At 35.8% G+C, this 22023-nt stretch overlaps 2 protein-coding genes across 2 annotated transcripts; one reads left to right on the plus strand and one right to left on the minus strand.

The window, feature by feature from the left end:
• Positions 1–726: 726 nt before the first annotated feature.
• Positions 727–2456, minus strand: LOC140824552 (ethylene-responsive transcription factor ERF114-like). Its single transcript, XM_073186129.1, has 2 exons — positions 2066–2456; positions 727–1589 (listed from the first exon to the last, which is right to left on the minus strand). Exons 1-2 carry the CDS (start codon positions 2220–2222, stop codon positions 946–948), a joined length of 801 nt encoding a protein of 266 aa, XP_073042230.1. The 5' UTR covers positions 2223–2456; the 3' UTR covers positions 727–945.
• An 18538-nt stretch (positions 2457–20994) lies between these two features.
• LOC140824055 (uncharacterized) lies at positions 20995–21769 on the plus strand. Its single transcript, XM_073185657.1, has 2 exons — positions 20995–21325; positions 21594–21769. The coding sequence occupies exons 1-2, from the start codon at positions 20995–20997 to the stop codon at positions 21767–21769; spliced, it is 507 nt and encodes a 168-aa protein (XP_073041758.1).
• The last annotated feature ends 254 nt before the right edge of the window (positions 21770–22023 follow it).

A 22023-nucleotide genomic window follows, 5' to 3' on the forward strand; every position in this document is an offset into this window, starting at 1 on the left:
TCATTAATTTGTACATGCTATTGAATGTTTTGGTTTAATCCCCGGATTTGGATAATTGGTACGAGTTTGCCGAACCCTATATTTTGTCACTGGTTGTCTTTTTCTATAAAAAAAACAAAAAAAAAGTAATATTTTTTTTATGAGTGACTCAAAAAAAATATCTGCTTCACAAAACTGACCCGTGAGTCCGCCTAACATAGTTTTCGTGTTATTAATTTTATCAAAATTCTTGTAGACTTTCTCCTCATTCATATCAAATATCAATCTTATTGTATATCATTTATTCTTTTAAAATCTTCAACCCTAAGGTCACCATGTTCAAGAGGGTTCCATTATAATATTTTATACTATATACCCTTTTTTCTAGCTCTGTACTTTATATTTTATTGGGGCAAATTTTAATATATATAAACACACACACACACACATAAATCCATCAACTATCAGTAATAAGAATCAACTTAGAGTATTTATTATCAAATATACAGTCAATAACAATTAAAAAATATTAAAAATTTATGAATTATTATTTTTCTTTATCATAGTTTAAATTGATTTTAAGATAAAATATTAATATATAACGACAAAATTTATTATTTTATAAAAAAACAATTTACTATACTAATTAATTGAATTTGTTTGACATATAATTATAAGTTATAATTACAGTTAAATGTGTGATTAAAGATATATTATTTTAGAGAGAATATTATAAGTAAAAGTACAAAAATCATGCTTGAAATAAGCACTACACACACAAAGCCTGCGTGTCATGCCCGAAACCTTAAACAAATCCATTACGACAAAATAATTATGAAAATGAACCAATGTTTTGGTTGCTTACATTCTTTCAAAGACATCAAAACTCCAAAAAAATACAAAAAAATTAAAACTGAAATAAAATAAATAAAAGAAACGTCCATTCGATGACTTTTCCATACTGCCTCATGAATCTTGATCCACATTCCAATGACCTTCTCGATCACTTTTCTGTCTCTCAAATTCTTCCCAATTTCGAATAGAATAATTAGAATTATTCGAAGAAGACGAAGATGTCGATGAAGTTCCGAATTGTAGCTGAAACCTGAAGAAATCTTGCTCTTGCAGCTGCTGAGAAGAAGAGGATATACTTGGTACTGCATTATGTAACGAACCCTCATCATAAAAATAAGGTCCTGATCCACTAAGAGAAGTCGAAAATTTTTGGTAACCGGTTGAATTATTATAACCATGATCAATTACCCCGGACGGCGCCAGCTGCGAGTTATATTGATGAAAATTCAGATGATTACTATTTTGTTGATATGGAGCTGGAAACTGAGCACCACTTATATTTCCAAAAGGATGTGTGATGCAACTAAACTCGGATTTTTCGGCTTGAAGCCTTTCTGGAAAGTTTAGTTTTGCTTTGCTTCCTTTGAATTTGAGTGCTGCTTCATCGTATGCAAGAGCTGCAGCCTCGGCGGAATCAAAAGTTCCGAGCCAAACTCTTGCTGCTTTCTTGGGATCGCGTATCTCCGCCGCCCATTTCCCCCACGGCCGCTGCCGCACTCCTCTGTAGTGTCTTCTCTTTTGGTTTGGACTACTCCCTTTTCATTTCATATGATAAAAACTAGTCATGATATGTGAAAATAGCAATTTTTAATTAATGGAAGATGCATTTTTTTGTACAAGGCAATCTCATTTTTTAACCTTTTACAAAAAGTATATAGTTGGTGGTGATCTACTGAAAATTAACAAAAAAAGTCACTCTCATACAACACTAGAGCCAAGAACTAGCACAGCTACGTACAAATGTATCATCGTGAAAGACGTCACAAAACAGTCTAATTTTTACCACACAACTCGTGCACACGCACCCACACGCATACATATACTAGCAATCGAAGCACGCGTGTTCTATGCGCATCAGTATATTGATGGTTCTTCGTTTTTTTCGAATAGTTATTTTTAATTTATTTAATGAAATGATTTTAAATAACAAACCAATTAATGTACTATACACCATCGTACAAAAAAGATTTGAGGATTTAGTAATCCTACATGCATGGATATATATTAATACCTTCTTCTTGAACAAGCGATGCAGGTGCGACGGTTGAATGATGATGATGATGGGGTAGCCCCGCCGATGAGTTTAATACATCGACAGAATCGGGCGATGCTCGATTTTCTCTGGTGCAGCCGATGACTTGGGATAGAACAGATACCATAGCCGACATGTCGTATTGGGATCGAGCTGAGTATACAGGGAATAATGGGTCATGACCATTAACATCCGCTTTCTCCTCCGATTCATTGGATGAAAAGGGCCTCTTCCCATTTCTTGGATCCACCGTGACTGTCTTCTGTTCTTCGACTTGAAGTGGAATGATCAAAAGAAGTGAGAGTGATTGATTGTATAGATGGGGATGAAGCTGAGGTTTTATAAGGAGGAAAAGAGGAGCTCCACAAAGTCGGAAAGACAAATGAGAAAATATTTCATCTAGGGTTTTTATTTTCTTGAAACTATTATTTTAATTTCTAGGGTTTACTTTTTTTTGAACGAGGATTTACATGGATCGATACATATTGAAAAAATGGCAAGCCGGCGCAATATTATAATAAAGTGTAATAAAATATATTATATAGTTTAATTAATAAAGTTTATATATTATATTTGAAATAAAATGGCTAATAACTGGCAGCACGTACAGCCAGTGCATGTGGAGCAAGGATTAATTTGCCTCAAGGTGGTGCAGCGACAGGCTAATGTCGTTGCTCATAAGTTGGTAAAGTCGCTTGCTTATTTTCCATTCATATGGTGTGGATGCTCCGACATGTCGAGACTACGTTAGAAAAATGAATAAAATTGTAGCAAAAAAAAAATTATAAGAGATTAAGACTGAAATTTAGTGATATAAAAAACCAAAATCGTAAAGTGATCGTGACCAAAACTGCAACTTTACCTAACAATATATTTCTTCAAACATACAATTTTGTTTGACCAAAATATTCCACCCGAAATCATTTCCAAGAACAAAAGCTAGCGAACAAGCTCATTATTTTAAGATTTTTGTTGCGTGAAAATCAACTAATGTATTGTCAACTTTTGAAAACGTAGCTCAAACAGTTGGTTCAAACTTCAAACTGGTTATTAATTCAGACACTAATATCAACACGCACAAATTTTTCTCTCTACTTTATTAGAGAAAACATTATCTTATGTTTTTTTTTTCACTTTTTTTATCATGCGTCAACTTTCCAAATTTATTTCGAATTCTGAAAGACATAAAAAATACTATTAAAAATTATCGATGATTTAAAATCGGATTGATTTAGAAGTCCAACCAAACACATGATTATGATTTTTTTGTAATTTTAGTCATATTTCATAGAACTTTATAGAATGAAGGGGGAAGCTCTATTTATAGAGCCTCTGTCGGTGTGAATACGCGTTAAAAAAGCGTATTCATATTTCCACGAAATTTCCTACAGCACGTTTTTCTTCTTCTTCTCAAAATATGCAATTCAAATTTGTCAACTTTGGCCCCACCTATTAACTTCTTTGTCGACATTTCTCCCACTTGGAGTTTTGATTGAGAATCAAACACATCTCCACACATCCTTTCAATCTTGCCATTACCTTCTGCTTACGTTTCTGCTAGGCTACTTGAGGATCTACACTACTCAAACTGTTGAGGATCGAACTTGAGTTTAGAAGGGGGGTGAATAAACTCTACTCGTTTTTCGTTCTGATGAGGTACTAAAATCCTGTTAAGGATAGTAGTTGATCTTGTGCGAATACTTTCACCTGATTACAGTAGAACGTGCGGAAACAATCTGATGAAGTAGTTGAAACAACAATAAAGCAGTAGACAGCAGTTGTTTATGGAAGTTCGAAGATAAACTCTTCTACGTCTCCCCTTCTTCTGTTTCCAGAAGGTATAACTAAAAGACTTTGGATATTACAGTACAACACTTGTACACAACCACTTCAGAAGGACTTACACCTCAGCCTACTGAAACTCTTAGTTTCTCAACTCACAAATATGCGAAACACAAAGTTCTGAAAAGACTCTTTTCAGATTACAGACTCTTCTGATAAAATATTAGTGCAGTAAAGATCGTGAAGAGTGTAAGAATTAGTAGCACAAGATGATCTACAAAAGATCAGATATAAGCTATGAAGCGTGTGCTACTTTTCTTTGTGTTGAACTTTTAAAATGCTCAAGGAAAACTGATATTCGTTTGATAAGAGAGTAGCTTTGTTCCTTGAAAATGATATTATGCGAAGTGTCTTTAACAAGGATTTGATCCAAGTATATATAATCGACTGAGTTCAACGTTCACAATCAGAGAAGTCTTCAGATAACTGATACAATCAGCTTTATTACCGAAATAGGTTCCTGCAGAAAAGCTATAAAACAATCAGTCTTGTTTTATACTTAATTGGGTAATATGCATTAAATGACTCCGTATAGTATTTAATGCTGCAATTAATACTAGTACTAGGAACTCTTTAACGGTAACAATTAAGATAGCAACGTTAGAAGACATTCTCTACTGGTTTGTATTGTTATCCTTTTTATACTGGTTTAGTTTTACTAGAGCAGCAGCTACTGATAATCTATTCTGTTGTTCTGGTCTGCTGGTCTACTGGTTTTAGTTATCATCACCACAATAAAATTCATATCTAACAATTTCCCCCTTTGTGGTGATGCCAAAACCTAAACAGTAGAAAATCGTTAAGTAAAACAGATAATCATTTAATCAAACGGATAATGTTAATAACGCATTAAAGTAAACAAATCAATCGGTTCCAATGTCCCTGTAAAAGATTTCTTCATTTTGAGGTTCTTGGTCTCTTCTGTTAGAAGGTTCAGCCTCATCTTTTGTTTGCCTAACTCCCGCTTGATCTCCTCTATCTTCCCCCTTTTTGGCATCAGCGGCCACTACATGGGTAAAGAGATCATTCAGTCTGCCGGAAATATTTTGAATGCCATCGGTTAGCATCTCCAGATACGGGGTCTGAGAAGAGATGCGATTATCTAAGGCAGTGATAGATTGATTTTGAGAGTCAATCTTGGCATCCAAAAGTTCCACAGAAGTAGACAGGGATCGAAAGATATCATCATGCTCAGTAATTCGAGTGAGTATATCATTTTGAGCAAGCATGATGGCATTGTGAGTTCTTGAGATAGCTGTTCTGAAAACAGAGGCTTCAGCATACATCTTGTCCGAGGTCTCCTTAGTGAGATAGATGTATTTCCCCATTCGCTCTCGGAAAGATTGAGCACCACTGAATTCCGCAAGGTTTTCACAAGACATGTGTTTTACTAAATCAGAAATGTTGTTGAGGTCGGTTTGTAGACATTGAATCTAATGTTCGAGGTTGAATGCATCTGATTCCGGGGAAGGGGTTCGTTCAAGAATGCGTTGTTTGATCTCAGAAAGACGAGAAGTTGTCGCAGTCAAAACAGGGAGGGAGACAGTCAACACAGTAGAAACATGAGGAGCATCTATTAAAGTAGTAGAAGGAACAGGGTCTGCTCTGCTGTCTGCTGGAAGTGTAGAAACAGTAGGCTCAACAGCAACCAGAGGAAGAGTAGTATCTTCAGTAGGAATGGCCAAGTCAGAGGCCAAAACTTCTTCCATAGGTACAGTAGCAGCCTGTGCAACTGAAGATGCTTCAATAGAAGGTGCAGAGGCCTGTTCCAGAAGAACGGTCATTTCTGCTTGATGTGCAGCAGAAAACAACTCTAAGTTCGGCAGTAAAGAAGTAGTATCTAGTTCTGCTGCTTGTTGCCCTGGGGTAGGAGATCCAGAAGCCGACAATTCTAAAGTGGTAGAGACAGTAGGGACAATTGATTCAATGACTTCCTCAACTGAAGCCAGTTCATGTACAGACAATAGTGATGAAGACTGAATGGGCCTAGTCGGAGATGCAGGAGTACCAAGAGCAGCAGCCTTTGGGGAGGCGGTAGTTCTTTCCTCAACTGTCTGATTCTGCTGAAAGATCGGGACAAGGCCAACATGATAAGCAGTAGGCTCTCCAAAGCCTTGTTCTTGAGCGAGAAGTTGCTCATTCATCTGTTTTAATCTGTCAGATAGAATTAAAATAACATTTTGATCCTGAACAGCAGTAGGAACGGCAGGATCAAAATTCGATTGAAGAACTTTCAAAACTGATTCTAATTTCTGACATTTTAGTTGATCGAGGATGAAGTTCCGTCTGCGCAAGGCCTCGATGACATTCTCTGTTTTTGCCAGCTGAAAAGTCTTCCTTTCTGCATTCATCAACTTGCTGTAATTCCCTCTTGTTTTGAAGTAGTCAAAGAATGGAACAGTCGGACAGTATGCCATTCATCAAAGAATTTTATGTCCTCGTTTACAGAGGTCTCAATCTCTGCTAGATGAAGGTCAACGCCGGTAATGACAGTGGTCTGGTGACCGTGGTTCTTCAATCATTTTCCCTTTCCCTTTGTCAGTAGATGAAATGGGCGCAATAGGTCGGAAAGCAGAAGACCCGCTTGCCTGTTCCCGAATAACGATTCCAGATGATGGCTTAAAAGCAGTAGCAGAAGAAGGTGCTGAGATGGACGCAGTAGCGAGTGCAGTTGAGGAAACAGTCGATCGAACAGAAGGAACCGCTTCTGGAAATACCTGTCGAATAGGTACTTTCTCAATCTCAGACAGTGCTGCTGTCTTTTTCATCTTGAGAATGGTTCGCTGTTTCTTCTTGGCTGGGGTCGGTACTGTTGGTCGAACAGCAGCAGCAGATTCTTCTGATGCTGTTTTATCGGAATCCGTCGAAATAATCAATCGTTTCTTCGAAATTTTCTTCTGAGGTTTGGGAGCCTCAGAAGCAGTTTCCCTAATTTCTTTTTCATCGCAACAAACTCCGCCACTGTTGGCTTAGGCCTTAGAGCCAAAACATTGGCTGCATCAATCATGGTAACAGAGGTAGCATCGAGATCACTGGTAGATGCGAAACCAGCATCTTTGAGCAAAACACTGATCTGAACCGCGAAACCAGAACTCTTCCGAATAACCATATCCTTCATGATTCTGAAAATAAAATGACTCAAATCCACCTTAATCCCCTTGGTGATGGCAGTCATGACCTGAACTTTCTCCTTCGTCAATTTATTGAAGGTGCCAGCCTTGATCCAAATAGCTTTGGCCACAATATCGGCCAGAATCTGATACTCTATTTTGAGCAATTTCTTGTGGCAGGAAGGAGACACTTCTTCTCCAGATGCGGAGAAAGAGCTTAGAGCAACAAACATATCTGTCTTGGAAATATCAGAAAGTTCAGAAATACCCGAAAGTGGAAGGAGGAAGGTTGCTCCTAGGTGTGCAGCATCAATGGAAATAGAAGCATCTTCTTGGGTATGAACAATTCTTCCTTCATGCACTGTTGCTTTGGCGTAAAATTCCAGGAGAGCATTTTTGTAGATAATTGCTGGTGCTTCCAGGAATTTCCGGAGTCCTGATTTCTCAATATCCTGAACTATTTTCAAGAGATTCTCTTCCTTGATGGTGAGAACGGAAGCAAAGTTAACCTGATAAGCGTTGAGAGTATCTGCGCCAGCCATTTCTGTATGCAGATGAGATCAGAAAAATTTGCAGTAGTTAGTTATGATATAGAGAAAGCAGTAGCTGAATAATGATAGTTATGAAACAGTGACGGTGAAAATGTGAAATATTAAATAGATATACAGCCGCAAATAAACATAAAGACACATGTCAGTATGTTCTTGGTTGAGTGTTTGAAAAGTTTTGCAGAAACTGTCAGAAAGACGAATGATTTTGAAAATTTTGAAAAAGCGCGGGCTGTCCAGACGGTTACTAAAATAAATCAGAAAAGGATTTGTCATTTTATGATAACGTCTGCTGGAAGTTTCAGAGTGCTGAAATATGCGAGCACTTTGTCAAAACCAGCAGACTTGTAGATTTATCGAAAAGACAAATATCCTATCTGTTTTCTGAAAAGGTGTCAAATTCTTAGTCTGACTAAGATACTGTTCTCCCTCGGTAAATGCAATTAATAAGTAGTCATAATTGCGACAAGTGACTCGTGGCTATCTCTCAATCTGAGTCGTTGAAAATGAACAGTCGCAATCGTGTGATTCACAAGAGTCTTTGTTCCCTCTATAAATACCTGCAAAGCTTGAACGAAGGTAAGCAAGAACAATGACAACTCAAGTAAAAGGAGAGTTAGAGTTAGATTCAGGAGATGAAGCAAAATTGTTCAGAGAGAAGTTTGAGGGTATCAAAAATGCCGTAATGATCCTTGAAATACACTCCTTGAGTTGTAGTTTCCACAGTTATGCAGATCTTTTGCTTCGATTGAGTTTAAAATATAGCATCGATTTCTTCCAGAAGCATGCTAATGCAATAAGATTGTAACAAAGATTGTCAACTAATAACACATCACTAATAGTTATATTACCACGGATAATCTTACCCTTACCCATGGTTTTACCTTTTGAGTTGTCTCCAAAATTTATCTTTGGTCCAGTACAGCTCACTATCTCGGAAAGTAGGTTTCTTTGTCCAGTCATGTGTCTGGAACAACCACTGTCCAGATACCATGTAGAGTTACTGATTTCTGCTTCCTTCTGCTGTTCCTGCAAACACAAATTTTAGTAACTGGTACCCAAATCTATTTGGGTCCAAGCCTTATCAGTCCTTTGGGAACCCACATTTGTACAATTCTTGGTGACCTTGTACTTCGGGTATCCAAAGATGTGTGTGCAACAGAAGGTCTGTTATTTCTAACAGTATGCATACCAAAATGTTGTTCTTCCCTTCTATTTCTGTTTTCCAGTCTGTATCTCTTCTGAACAGGTTTAGAGTTGTAGTACTGGTAGTTTTTAACTTTCATAGGATGTTGTCTTCCAGAGTTGAATTCTTTTCTGAATCTAGAACTCTGGTCAACTTTTTCCTTAGGTTTATCGTAACCCAGACCATAGTGCATTCTTCTGTTCGTCAGATTTATATTCCTTTCAACTGAAGCAGTAGGTACTTCTGGTTCCTGTACCACACTGGATTTCACAAAGTGAATGTATTTCCCTTTGCACATATTCAGTGTTGGCTTAGTATTCGTTTCAGAAGTGCCTTCATTATTACAAAAACCGAGACCACTCCTATCTCCTGACTGTTTTTGTAATTCTTGCATCTTTTCCAATGAAACAGAAGACTTGTTCCAAGCATTTACCAGTAGCGACAACTTCTGGTTTTCAGAAAGCACTTTCTGGTAATCTGCTTTGGCTCTTTCATTCTCAGTTATTAATTTACTCATCTTAACTTGTAAATCATTGCAGCTGTCTACTTGCAAGCAAGTTAACTTACTGTTCTGATTTTTTAAGTTCTGATTTTCAATCTTAACTTCTTCAAATGATTGAGAAAGTTTGGAATACTCTTTTACCATTTCATGCAGTGCATCAATCAAGTCATTTCGTGTAAATTCACTAGAGTCAAAATCAAATACCTCTCCAGATGTCGAGGTTGAGTCATTGTCTGCCATTAGACATTTGACTTTTTCTGCATCACTGTCACTAGAATGACTTTCTGAGTCAGATGACTCAGAACTAGAGTCCGCCTACTTAGATTTGCTTTCTTCGGCAATCATCGCTTTTCGATCTCTTCTGGACTTTTTGTCATTCCTCTTGTAATCCTTTCTCTTTTGATCATCTTTCTTTGGTTTAGGACAATCAACAATGAAGTGACATATCTTTCCACAGTTGAAGCATCCCATATCACCAGATGGTGAATCTTTCTTGAAGTTGCGATTGAGACCTTGATAGGTTCGATGGTTTTTCTTCATAAACCTGGAGAATTTCTTTACAAATAAGGACATATCATCACTACTGATTTGTTCAGCAGTCTTCTCCATTGTATTGTCAATGATCACGGCAGGTGATGCCTGAGGTACAACTGCAGCAGCAGTAGAGGAGGTCGAGGCAGTAGCAATAAAAGCAGTAGCAGTAGCAGCAAGAGCCTTGGTGGGTAAGCTTGAAGGCTCTTCTCCACTTCTCACTTCCAATTCGAACTCGTAGGCCTTTAGATCTGCAAATAAGTCGTGCAGTTCCAATTTGTTCAAATCTTTGGATACTCTCATAGCCATTATTTTAACATCCCATTCTCTGGGTAAGGCTCTCATCACCTTGAGGGCTATTTCTCTGTTGCTATGCTCTTTACCCAGAGCAGCTAGCTCATTGACCAAGCTACTGAATCTTTCATCAAACTCATTTAGAGTTTCACCAGCTCTCATTTTCAGATTTTCAAACTTCTGCATTGCTACAGACAGTTTATTTTCTTTTGTTTGCTCATTTCCTTCACATATCTGGATGAGCTTTTCCCAAATATCCTTTGCAGTAGAGCACATTTTTATCTTGCTGAAAGTGTTCTTGTCAAGAGTTTTATACAGTATATCCTTCACCACATTATCAAGATTGGCCTTCTTCTTATCTTCACTGATCCATTCACTTCTTGCCTTTTCGACCATCTGTGGTGCACCGTCAGTAACAGCAACAGCTGTGTTAGGCTTTAAGATTTTCAGTGGACCATCTGTGATGACATACCACATGTCATCATCTTGTGCTGCAAGATGAGCTTGCGTTCTTATCTTCCAGTCGTCAAAATCTTCCTTAGAGAACATAGGGATCTTGCTGAAGTATGCCATTTGTTGTAGTTTTTCACAAACAAGAATAACCTGCTCTGATACCAATTGTTGAGGATCGAACTTGAGTTTAGAGGGGGGTGAATAAACTCTACTTGTTTTTCGTTCTGATGAGGTACTAAAATCCTGTTAAGGATAGTAGTTGATCTTGTGCGAATACTTTCACCTGATTACAGTAGAACGTGCGGAAACAATCTGATGAAGTAGTTGAAACAACAATAAAGCAGTAGACAGCAGTTGTTTATGGAAGTTCGAAGATAAACTCTTCTACGTCTCCCCTTCTTCTGTTTCCAGAAGGTATAACTAAAAGACTTTGGATATTACAGTACAACACTTGTACACACCCACTTCAGAAGGACTTACACCTCAGCCTACTGAAACTCTTAGTTTCTCAACTCACAAATATGCGAAACACAAAGTTCTGAAAAGACTCTTTTCAGATTACAGACTCTTCTGATAAAATATTAGTGCAGTAAAGATCGTGAAGAGTGTAAGAATTAGTAGCACAAGATGATCTACAAAAGATCAGATATAAGCTATGAAGCGTGTGCTACTTTTCTTTGTGTTGAACTTTTAAAATGCTCAAGGAAAACTGATATTCGTTTGATAAGAGAGTAGCTTTGTTCCTTGAAAATGATATTATGCGAAGTGTCTTTAACAAGGATTTGATCCAAGTATATATAATCGACTGAGTTCAACGTTCACAATCAGAGAAGTCTTCAGATAACTGATACAATCAGCTTTATTACCGAAATGAGTTCCTGCAGAAAAGCTATAAAACAATCAGTCTTGTTTTATACTTAATTGGGTAATATGCATTAAATGACTCCGTATAGTATTTAATGCTGCAATTAATACTAGTACTAGGAACTCTTTAACGGTAACAATTAAGATAGTAACGTTAGACGACATTCTCTACTGGTTTGTATTGTTATCCTTTTTTTACTGGTTTAGTTTTACTAGAGCAGCAGCTACTGATAATCTATTCTGTTGTTCTGGTCTGCTGGTCTACTGGTTTTAGTTATCATCGCCACAATAAAATTCATATCTAACACAAACTTTTCAATGTTTACTGGCTTGGTCAGAAAATTAGCTATGTTGTCCTTTGTATGGATCTTATGCATATCTACGCTTCCTTCTTCTACTACTTCCCGCACAAAGTGAAATTGTACTCCAATGTGTTTCGTCTTGGAATGAAAGGCTGGATTTCTTGATATGTGCAAGGCACTCTGACTGTCACAAAACAAAGGAACATTCTCTTGTTTCTGTCCGATCTCCTCCAATAACCTTTTAATCCATATTTCCTTCTTGCAAGCTTGAGTAGCTGCCATGTATTCTGCCTCTGTTGTAGATAACGCCACAACTGTCTGCATTTTTGAAACCCAGCTTACTGCTCCCCTCGCAAGTGTAAATGCCTTACCAATGCTAGCAATGCACACAATGCTAGCACCACTCTGCACACAATGCTAGCACTACTCTGACTGTTGTAAGCCGAACCACATGATAAAATATCTCATTGAAGTCAATGCCTTATTTCTGAGCATAGCTTTTTACCACCAACCTAGCACGATACCGCTCCACTTGGTTATTGCCATCACGCTTAATCTTATAGACCCGTACGTTTCCAATGGCTTTCCTCCCTTGTGGTAGTGTAACAAGATCCCAAGTCTTATTCATGTCTAATGCCTTCAATTCTTCTTGCATTGATATCATCCACAAGGATACATCCAAGCTTTGAGTAGCCTCGTGGAAACTCGATGGCTCACCGTCCTCTGATAATAGACAATATGCAATATTGCTTTCAGTGACATAATCTGAAAGCCAACCTGGTGGTCTTCTGTCTCGAGTTGACTGCCTCACATTGGAAACCTCAGACTCAACATGTTCTTGTTCTTCGTGCTCTGGTACTGCTTCACAAGTAACTTGACCTTCGTCCGTCTTATTTTCCACCTGAAAAATAGTGGTTTCTGATTTCGGTGTGCATTTTTCTCCCTTTACTTTATCTTCCTCGAAGATAACATCTCTGCTGATGAAAAGCTTGTGAACAGTAGGATCCCACAAGCGAAACCCTTTTACTCCATCAGCATAACCCAAGAAGATACATTTTCTGGATTTCGAATCCAACTTTGATCTTTTTTGCTCATTGTACAGAATATACACATGACTTCCAAATGTATGCAAATGAGAATAATATGTCGGCTTCCCAGTCCACATCTCCATCGGAGTCTTCAGATCAATTGCCACTGAAAGAGAACGATTGATAATATAACAAGCGGTTTTGACTGTCTCCGCCCAAAATGACTTGTCTAGACCCGCAGTCCTCAACATAGCTCTTGTTCTGTCTAACAAGGTTCTGTTCATCCCCTCCACCACTCCATTCTGTTGAGTTGTGTAAGCCGTCGTGAACTGTCTTTTGATGCCCTCATGTTGACAAAATGCATCAAACTCGTCACTGGTATATTCTCCTCCATTGTCAGTCCTCAGACACTTGATTTTATTTTCAGAATCAAGTTCAACCCGCGCTTTGAAATCTTTCAAGATCTGAAAAACATCTTATTTCTTCTTGATTAGATACACCCAACATCTCCTAGAGAAATCGTCAATGAACGAGACAAAGTATCTCGCTCCTCCTAGGGATACAACCTGTGTTTGCCAAACATCCGAATGAATCAGCTCCAATATACTTTTGCTTCTGGCAGTAAAAGTGTCAAACTTTAATCTGCGTTGTTTACTGGTAACACAATGCTCAAAAAATGGTAGTGACACTTTTGTAAGTCCCGGCATCAGCTTTCGTTCTGAGAGAATTTTCAACCCCGGTTCTGACATATGCCCGAGCTTTTTATGCCATAACACTATTAATTCTTCTCCTGAACCAATTGATGCAACAGCTAGTTCCGCTTCTTTGTGTGTTTCTCCCAAAAGTACAAACAGATTTACAGCAACTTTTTCTGCCTTCATAACCACAAGCACACCCTTCACAATTTTCATGATCACATTCTCGATACGAGTTTTGCACCCGATGTCATCCAATTGCCCCAAGGACAAAAAAAATTTCGTCAGTCCCTTCACATGTCGTACCTCCTGTATGGTGCGAACGGTGCCATCAAATATTTTAATTTTGATAGTACCAACTCCAGCGATTTCTAAGGCATAATCATTTCCCATAAATACAAATCCTCCTGAGACTGGTTCATAATGATCAAACCATTCTCTTCGAGACGTTATGTGCCACGTCGCTCCTGAATCCATAATCCATGTGTCACAAAATTTGTGTTTGCCTTCTGCAACAGTTGTTGCTTCGCTGAATAATATTTCACCACTGCCTGAAGTACTGGCCACGTTTCCTCGAGAACTTTTATCGATACTCGTACACTCTTTCTCGAAGTCCCCTTTACCGCCACATTTAAAGCAATAAATATTTTGCTTCTTACTTCTTAACTTTGATAGCTCCCACTGGAGTCACGGTCCATAAATCTTCCTCTTATCATCGGCAAAGCCTCTGCCCGCTTTGAAGTTACCAACCTATCTTCCTTATTCTTGCGTCGGCTTTCTTCTCCGAGAACCGTGGTTAATACATCGTCGAATCTTAGAAAGCCCATAATAATATTGTTGGTAATGTTGATGCTATGTTGATAATATGAATCTGGTAGACTTTGAAATAGAAACTCTGCACGTTCATTTTCCCTTATTTTATACCCCATGGAAGTGAGTTGGGCAAATAGAGTATTTAGTGTGTTGATATGGTCGGACATTGATGAAGATTCCGCCATCCGAAGAGTATAAAGCCTTCTCTTTAGGAAAATCATGTTGTGTAACGACTTGACCTCGTATATCTTTGTCAGAGTATCCCGGATAACTTTTGTTGTTTTTATCTCAGAGATACTTGACAAAACTTCGTCTGCTATAGCCAAGTGTAAATTGGCAACAACATTATCATTTCACTTTCCATCATCCGTAATCTCCATCAGCCTATCTTCAATAGCCGCCAAACAATTTTCCTTTCTTAAACCTGCTTGTATCTTTATTTTCCACAACATAAAATTACTTCCGTTGAACTTTACTATCTCGTACCTTCCCGCCATTATGTCTACAACAATTTTAGTAGACTGGAAAAAATAATCCCGCATTAAATAAAAAATCTCAAAAATTCTTTTTTGAGGTGGAAGATCTGTATAGGCTGCAACCACAGAGCATACTCAGAATTTTAAGAAATTTTAAACCAAGGCTTTGATACCACTTGTTTGTCCCACGTGCGAAATTTAAGATAATAAAACTCGAAAATAAAGAAGAAACTGGACACCGAGATTTACGTGGAAAACCTCTAAAAATTATTAGGGTAAAAACCACGGGCAAGATGAAAAGAATTCCACTATAATATTTTGTGGTGTACAACTCGCTCACTATGCTTCCAAAGAGAACACACTCTCTTAATACAAGAGAACACACACCTCACAAATATTATAAAACTAATAAGATGGGAGAAAACTCGAAGAATGGATGATTTCAGAATGAATGGGGAAGCTCTATTTATAGAACCTCTGTCAATGTGAATACGCGTTAAAAAAGCGTATTCATATTCCCACGAAATTTCCTACATCACTTTTTTTTCTTCTTCTCAAAGTATGAAATTCAAATTTGCCAACTTTGGCCCCACCTATTAACTTCTTTGTCGACAAGATTGAATATGTATGAATCTGAATAAAAAACTTTACAAAATGTCGGCTAAATATGCTATTATGTTTGAATGAGGAAATAAGACTTCAAACTCCTCACGAGCCAAGGGAATTTTGTTTCATCGCAAAGATTGATAAAGATTTGCGAGAGCACAAGCAGCAAATAAAAGATTCCTTTGAGCAAACTGCTTTCAAACATAAAGCATACGGGTAAATTTCATGAGACTTGTGTATAAAGGGATAACATAAGTGAACTAGCTCAATTTCTTGCAAAACATAGACTGGAGTAGATTTAGTGGGAAAGGCCTTAGATAATCTTAGTCTATTTGCGTCTCCGTTTTTTCTAGCAGCAAGACATCGTATTATGTGACTTTTGGGAGATGAAGATTCTCATTTCTTTCATTGTTATTTTTTTGTTTTCTTTGCTGCTTTTAGAGAAAATTTTATCTTTTGTACAAGAGAATAAACAAATGTCTATTTAGAATATAAATAGCATTCCGAGTGAATAGATTTAGTGATCTTTCTCAAAGGGTGATCTGTAAAATAGGTAAAAAGAAAATGTGAAAAAACCTCCAAATAAATATTTCTCTTTCATAGATATGTGCTAAAATACATAAAAATGCTTATTGTATATATAAAGACCTTAAAAATTTAGAGAAAAATTTTCTCATAAGATTATCCGAGAAGAATTTGGACATCCACAAATTTATCATTTACTCAATGAAAATTTAAAGAAACAAAACATAAACACAAAAAGTCGAAGTAAAACTGAAAAAATATGTGATCTTTCTCTAGGGAAGATCTTAGAATAGGTAGAAAAATAAATTAAAAATTAAAATAAAACCAAGTATTTGATTGATAAGAGTGTTTTTAATCCAAAAGATTTAAAAAAACTAAATGAGAAATATTTCTCCTTCGTACATCTACCCGGAAAAAAAATAAAACATCCTTCATAGATCTATAGTAAAATATCATAAACATCTTCCTGAAAAAATGTAGAACAAGTGTTAATCATCAATATAAATTTCATTTTCAGTATATCCGAACAATAATTTTTATATCCATGTTTTTATTATTTCCTCAAATGAAAATTTAAATAAATAAAACAGAAAGTCAAAATTCAAAATAAAACCGAAATCGATCTAACAACATAAAAGAAATCATTTGATTTTTCAGATCTGAAGTGTGGAATAGCTTTAAATAAAGCTTTCTAAATGAAAAATGTATAACATAGCTATTCGGATAGCTATTGAAATTCCGATCTGAAAAATGTGTGCAACATGTCTCTTGAGAACCTTCGAAATCGATCCAACTACTAATCATGTTGTCAAAAAATGTTGATTCTCAAGAGCACAGAAACCATAAAAATTTACAAACTTCAAACAAACTTGTGAGTTTGTATTGTGAGATACAGGAAAATGAAAAGTGGAGAGAAGTGAACTGAAAAATGAAAACTTTAGCCGACATGTATTGTTTATATATTCCAATAATTAGGTTAAACTATTTCTTTGGGCCTAAACACACAATATGCATATGTGAAAATATTAAATGTTATATTGGGTTTTCATTTATATGAAATTTGTGTTAAATTCAACTTGGGTTGGGCCTTAAATTTTATTTTAATTCATATAATCATAAATTATGTTAAGAGTTGTAAAAAACGAACACAATCATAATCCAAAGGAAAAATTTGAGGTCATATTGGGGTTTCAGGTTCAGGTTAGACTATAAATATGTCTTGGAAAAAAATTTCAGGTAGGGTAGGGATCATGGTGACCCATTTGACCCAAAAAATTCATAAATTAAGTTGACACATCAAATAATTCTACTATATTTGAAATTTATAAAGTAAGGCGTTGCCTCAAATTATTGATACACACTTTGAAAAATAATTTATTTGAATTTTATAAATTAAGATTTATTAAAAACAAGTTGATAAGTTTAGTCGGTATTGATAAACACAAAATGGATGTATTATTTTAGTTGTTTTTTTTTTTTTGAAGAATAAACTTCACAACAATTATTCTGACAAATTTATTTTGTTTTATTGTGAACATAAAATTTGGATTTCGATGTAGTTTAGATGATCATGTTAAGAAGATGGTTTTTACAACATCAAGATCTCCTTTATGTGATATCACGAATGATATGATATCTTTGATTCCATCGAGAGTCATGTCACACATTATGAAATTCTATATAATTTAGCATAGTAATTAATTTTTTGCTAATTAAATATCTATAAAATTTAGCATAGTAATTAATTTAGCATTGCATGAGTTAAATTTTATGCATATTTATTTTGTTATACCAATAATTATACTATTTTTTGCAGCTGACATATCTGCTCCAATACATATAAACTTAACAAGCATTTTGGAGAATCGACGACATCGCCATAATCAATTAAAAAATATTTCATTGTCATCAATCAGTAAGATTATATTTTTATGTTTTTATCTATTTATAAAGGAATTTTTTAAATTTTTTTTCGTTTTGTTTTTCAAATATAATTTTTTTTCTTTTACGAATATATATTTGATTCCTACACTGCATTCGTAGATTATTGGGATATAGGTGATACATCGTACAAATATGAGTTTTGTGGTGCGATATTCTGGTATGAAGAGAGGTTGTGTCCAAATAATATCGGAGTCCTAAGTACTCTTTATGTTGCAACCAAGGAAAAATACAACTTCCATTTTTGAAGAAACCACCTCAAATATTGCATGATTTATTGTATGGAACAAGCGACAATAGCAAACACTTTTGTGAAAACATCCGATAACATGTTTTGCTTCACGTCGATGGGATGAAGGATATATTTAAGTCTTAATTCAAGGCGGCTCTCCTCCAGTTTTAAACTTCATGGTCAAAATTATCATATAATCGGAAGCTTACTTCCATGTCAAGTGTGTATCCCCCAAGTTTTCTTAGCTATACATTTACGACACAGAAAATGAAATTTCAAATCGGATTTCTGCTGTCAGGTATATCTAGAATCTATATTTATATTACTTTTTAATATTTATGAATTAGTTCATAAAAACAAAATTAAATTAAGCCTCATCAATATATTTTTCAGACAAAATAGCGAGACAAATAATCTTCATCTCCAGATAATTTCAGATTTGAAGGTCATGTTAATGAAAACAATGTTTTGGTCAAGTCTTTTAGGATGACCAAAGAAAGAATGACGGAAGAATTGAAAGACAATCTGATGTTAAATTAAATCTGATGGGTAGAAGATTTGGTGGGAAGAAGATATATTAATCTTCCTTCTGCTTCTGAAGTTGCAGCATTGATTGTGGAAGATTTCGACGAGTCTCCAGGTGATAGAGATATTTTAGTCGAAACACAAACGGGAAAACTTAAACGTATCAATGAACTAAATCCTGCATATCTTGCTCTCCAATATCCACTAATTTTTCCCTATGGTGAGGATGGTTATAGAGAAGATATCTCATTCTCAGAATCTAAATCAAGTTCTGTAGGGAGAAAAAAAGTGAGTATAAGAGAATTTTTTGCATATCGACTTCAAGATAGGGATTGCGAATCTTCAAATATTTTATCTTCAAGAAGGCTTTTTCAGCAATTTGTTGTTGATGCATACACAATGGTTGAATCTTCAAGGCTGACATATATCCGGATGAATAAAAAACAGTGGAGATTTGAGATGTACAAAGTTCTTCATGATGCACTTCTGCGCGGTGAAACAAATCCATCCACTCAAGGAAAACGTATTATATTGCCTTATACATTTACTGGAGGGGCAATATGTATGATTCAGAACTATCAAGATGCGACGACTATATGAAAGTGGGCCTGTTATCTAGATTTTTTTATAACATTTACATGCAACCCAAAATGGCCAGAAATTGTTAGATTTCTCGAGGAACGTGGGTTGAAGCCTGAAAACCAAAATAAAGTTAGATGCCTTGATTAAAGATCTCCGAAAAAATAAAATTTTTAGAAATGTTAAGGCAAGTAAAAATTTTAAGTTTCGGCAACTATATATTATTTTTTATTATTATGAATATTGGAAATTTTAAATATTTTACTAAATATAACTAATTATTCATCTTAAATTGTTGCAGTTATATATACCGTGGAATTTCAAAAGCGAGGATTACCGCACGCCCACATTTAGCTTTTCCTTTGTAAAGAAGACAAATATCCAACATCAAAGGCAATCAATGGTATCATTTCTACTGAAATACCTGACGAAAAAGATGATCAAGTTTATTACAGTGCAGTACTTGATCTCATGATGCATGGTCCATGTGGAGAGGCAAAAAAGAAATCCCCATGCATGTCTAATGGTCGTTGCACAAAGATTTTTCCAAAAAAAGTTTGTTGAAGTGACATCAATTGATGAGGATGGATACCCAGTCTATAGGCGCAGAGATAATGCACGAACAATTCTATAGAATTGTGTTAATCTAGATAACAAGCTTGTTATTCCTCATAATCATTATTTGTTGATTTGGTACAGAGCTCATATTAATGTCGAATGGTGTAATCAATCTCGAGCGATCAAATATTTGTTCAAGTATACAAATAAAGGACATGATCGTGTGACTGCATCATTTTATCAAAGCACAGATAATGAGAATTTTGGAAAAATTGTTGATGAAGTCAATATGCACTACGACTGCAGATACATTTCTCCGTGTGAGGCGGTGTGGAGAATTTTTGGATTTGAGATTCAATACAGAGACCCACATGTTGAGCGTTTGAGCTTTCATCTTCCAATGAACAAAATATTATTTTTTCTGATATGGATGAAATCAATATTGTTCTTGAACGACCTACTGTTAATCAAAGCATGTTTCTTGCATGGATGGAAGCTAATAAGAAATATCCAGAGGCAAGAGAATTAATATATGATGAATTTTCAATGAAGTTTGTTTGGAAAGAGATACACGAGAATTTGTTCCTAGAAAACAAAGACTTTCAATTGGATGTATTTTTTATGTTCCTCCGGGTTGTGATGATATGTATTATTTAAGATGTTTACTCAATGTAATTCGTGATGCCATGTGCTTTGATGATATATCTATTGTCAACGATGTTCAATACCATTCATTCTTGATGCTTGCTATGCATTAGGGCTGTTGAATGATGACAAGGAGTATATTGATGGCATCATTGAGGCAAGTCATTGGGCTTCAGCACAATTCTTGAGAGACTTATTTGCTACTCTATTGTCATCGGACAGTATCAGTCAACCTGAAGTAATTTTGAAGTCATGTTGCACATATTTATCAGATGATATTTTATACAAACAACATAACTTGCTACAGCATCAAGGTATGCACCAATATATTATTGTAGTTTTATGATTTATTAAATTTTTGCAAGCTATATGAATTTATATATTTTAATTTAATTTCTTTTGTAGAATTTGAATTGGATGAGGATCAAATTAAAAGTCAGGCATTGGTGGAAATTGAGAAACTATTGCGAAGTTATGGAAAGAGTTTACGTTGATTTCAATCAATGCCATTTCCAAGTGATCAATATTTTCAATCTTCGCCAAATAGCCTAATACATGATGAAATGATGTTTGATAGAAGAGCTTTGTTCAGAAAACATCGCAATCTCCTAAATAATTTGAACGATCAACAACGCTAAGTATATAATATGATTATGACTGCTGTTGATTCGAATACGGAAGGGATTTTCTTTGTATATAGATATGGAGGTACTGGAAAAACATTTATTTGGAAAACTATGTCTGCATGCTTGAGATCAAATGGAGAAATTTTTTTGAACGTGACATCAAGTGGTATAGCATCTCTTCTGCTCCTTGGTGGAAGAACCGCTCATTCTCGCTTTTCAATTCCATTTAATCCTACCGAGGAATCAACATCCAATATCAAGCAAGGAAGTCCTCTTGCAGAACTTATAGTAAAATCGAAACTTATCATTTGGGATGAGGCTTCAACGCACAAGTTTTGTTTTGAAGCTCTGGATAAAAGTATGAAAGATATAATGAGATTCGTCAATCCTTCAAGCCTTCTTTTGGAGGAAAAACAGTTATTTTCGGCGGTGATTTTCGACAAATATTGCATGTTATTCCAAAAGGTAGTAGACAGGATATTGTTTTTGCCACTATTAATTCATCGTACCTTTGGAGACATTGCAAATCTTTGAGATTGACGAAAAACATGAGATTGCGGAATCTGGGTACTGATCAAGAATATGCTGAAATGAAAAAAAAAAATCGGATTGGATTGCTAATTTAGGGGATGGAAAAATTGGAGAAGAAAATGATGGTTATGCAACAATATATATTCCTAACGAACTTTTGCTGAAAGATTACAATGATCCTATTGCAACAATTGTTGAGAGCACATATCCGTTGTTTGGGCAGTTATGCAACATATTTCCAGCAAAGAGCTATATTGGCCCCGAATTTTGATGTCGTTCAATCAGTAAATGAATGCATGATTTCTATGAACTATTCAGAGGGAAAATTGTATCTGAGTTCTGATACAACGTGTCATTCAGATAAAATTATTGATTTATTAAATGATGTGCATACTCCTAAGTTCTTAAACGCAATCAGGTGTTCTGGAGTACCAAATCACGAGTTAAACTTGAAGGTGAGAACTTCGGTTATGTTGTTGCGGAGCATATATCATTCTCTTGGACTATGTAATCGAACTAGGTTGA

Source organism: Primulina eburnea, chromosome 2 (assembly GCF_022965805.1).
Source record: "Primulina eburnea isolate SZY01 chromosome 2, ASM2296580v1, whole genome shotgun sequence".
NCBI lineage: Eukaryota > Viridiplantae > Streptophyta > Magnoliopsida > Lamiales > Gesneriaceae > Primulina > Primulina eburnea.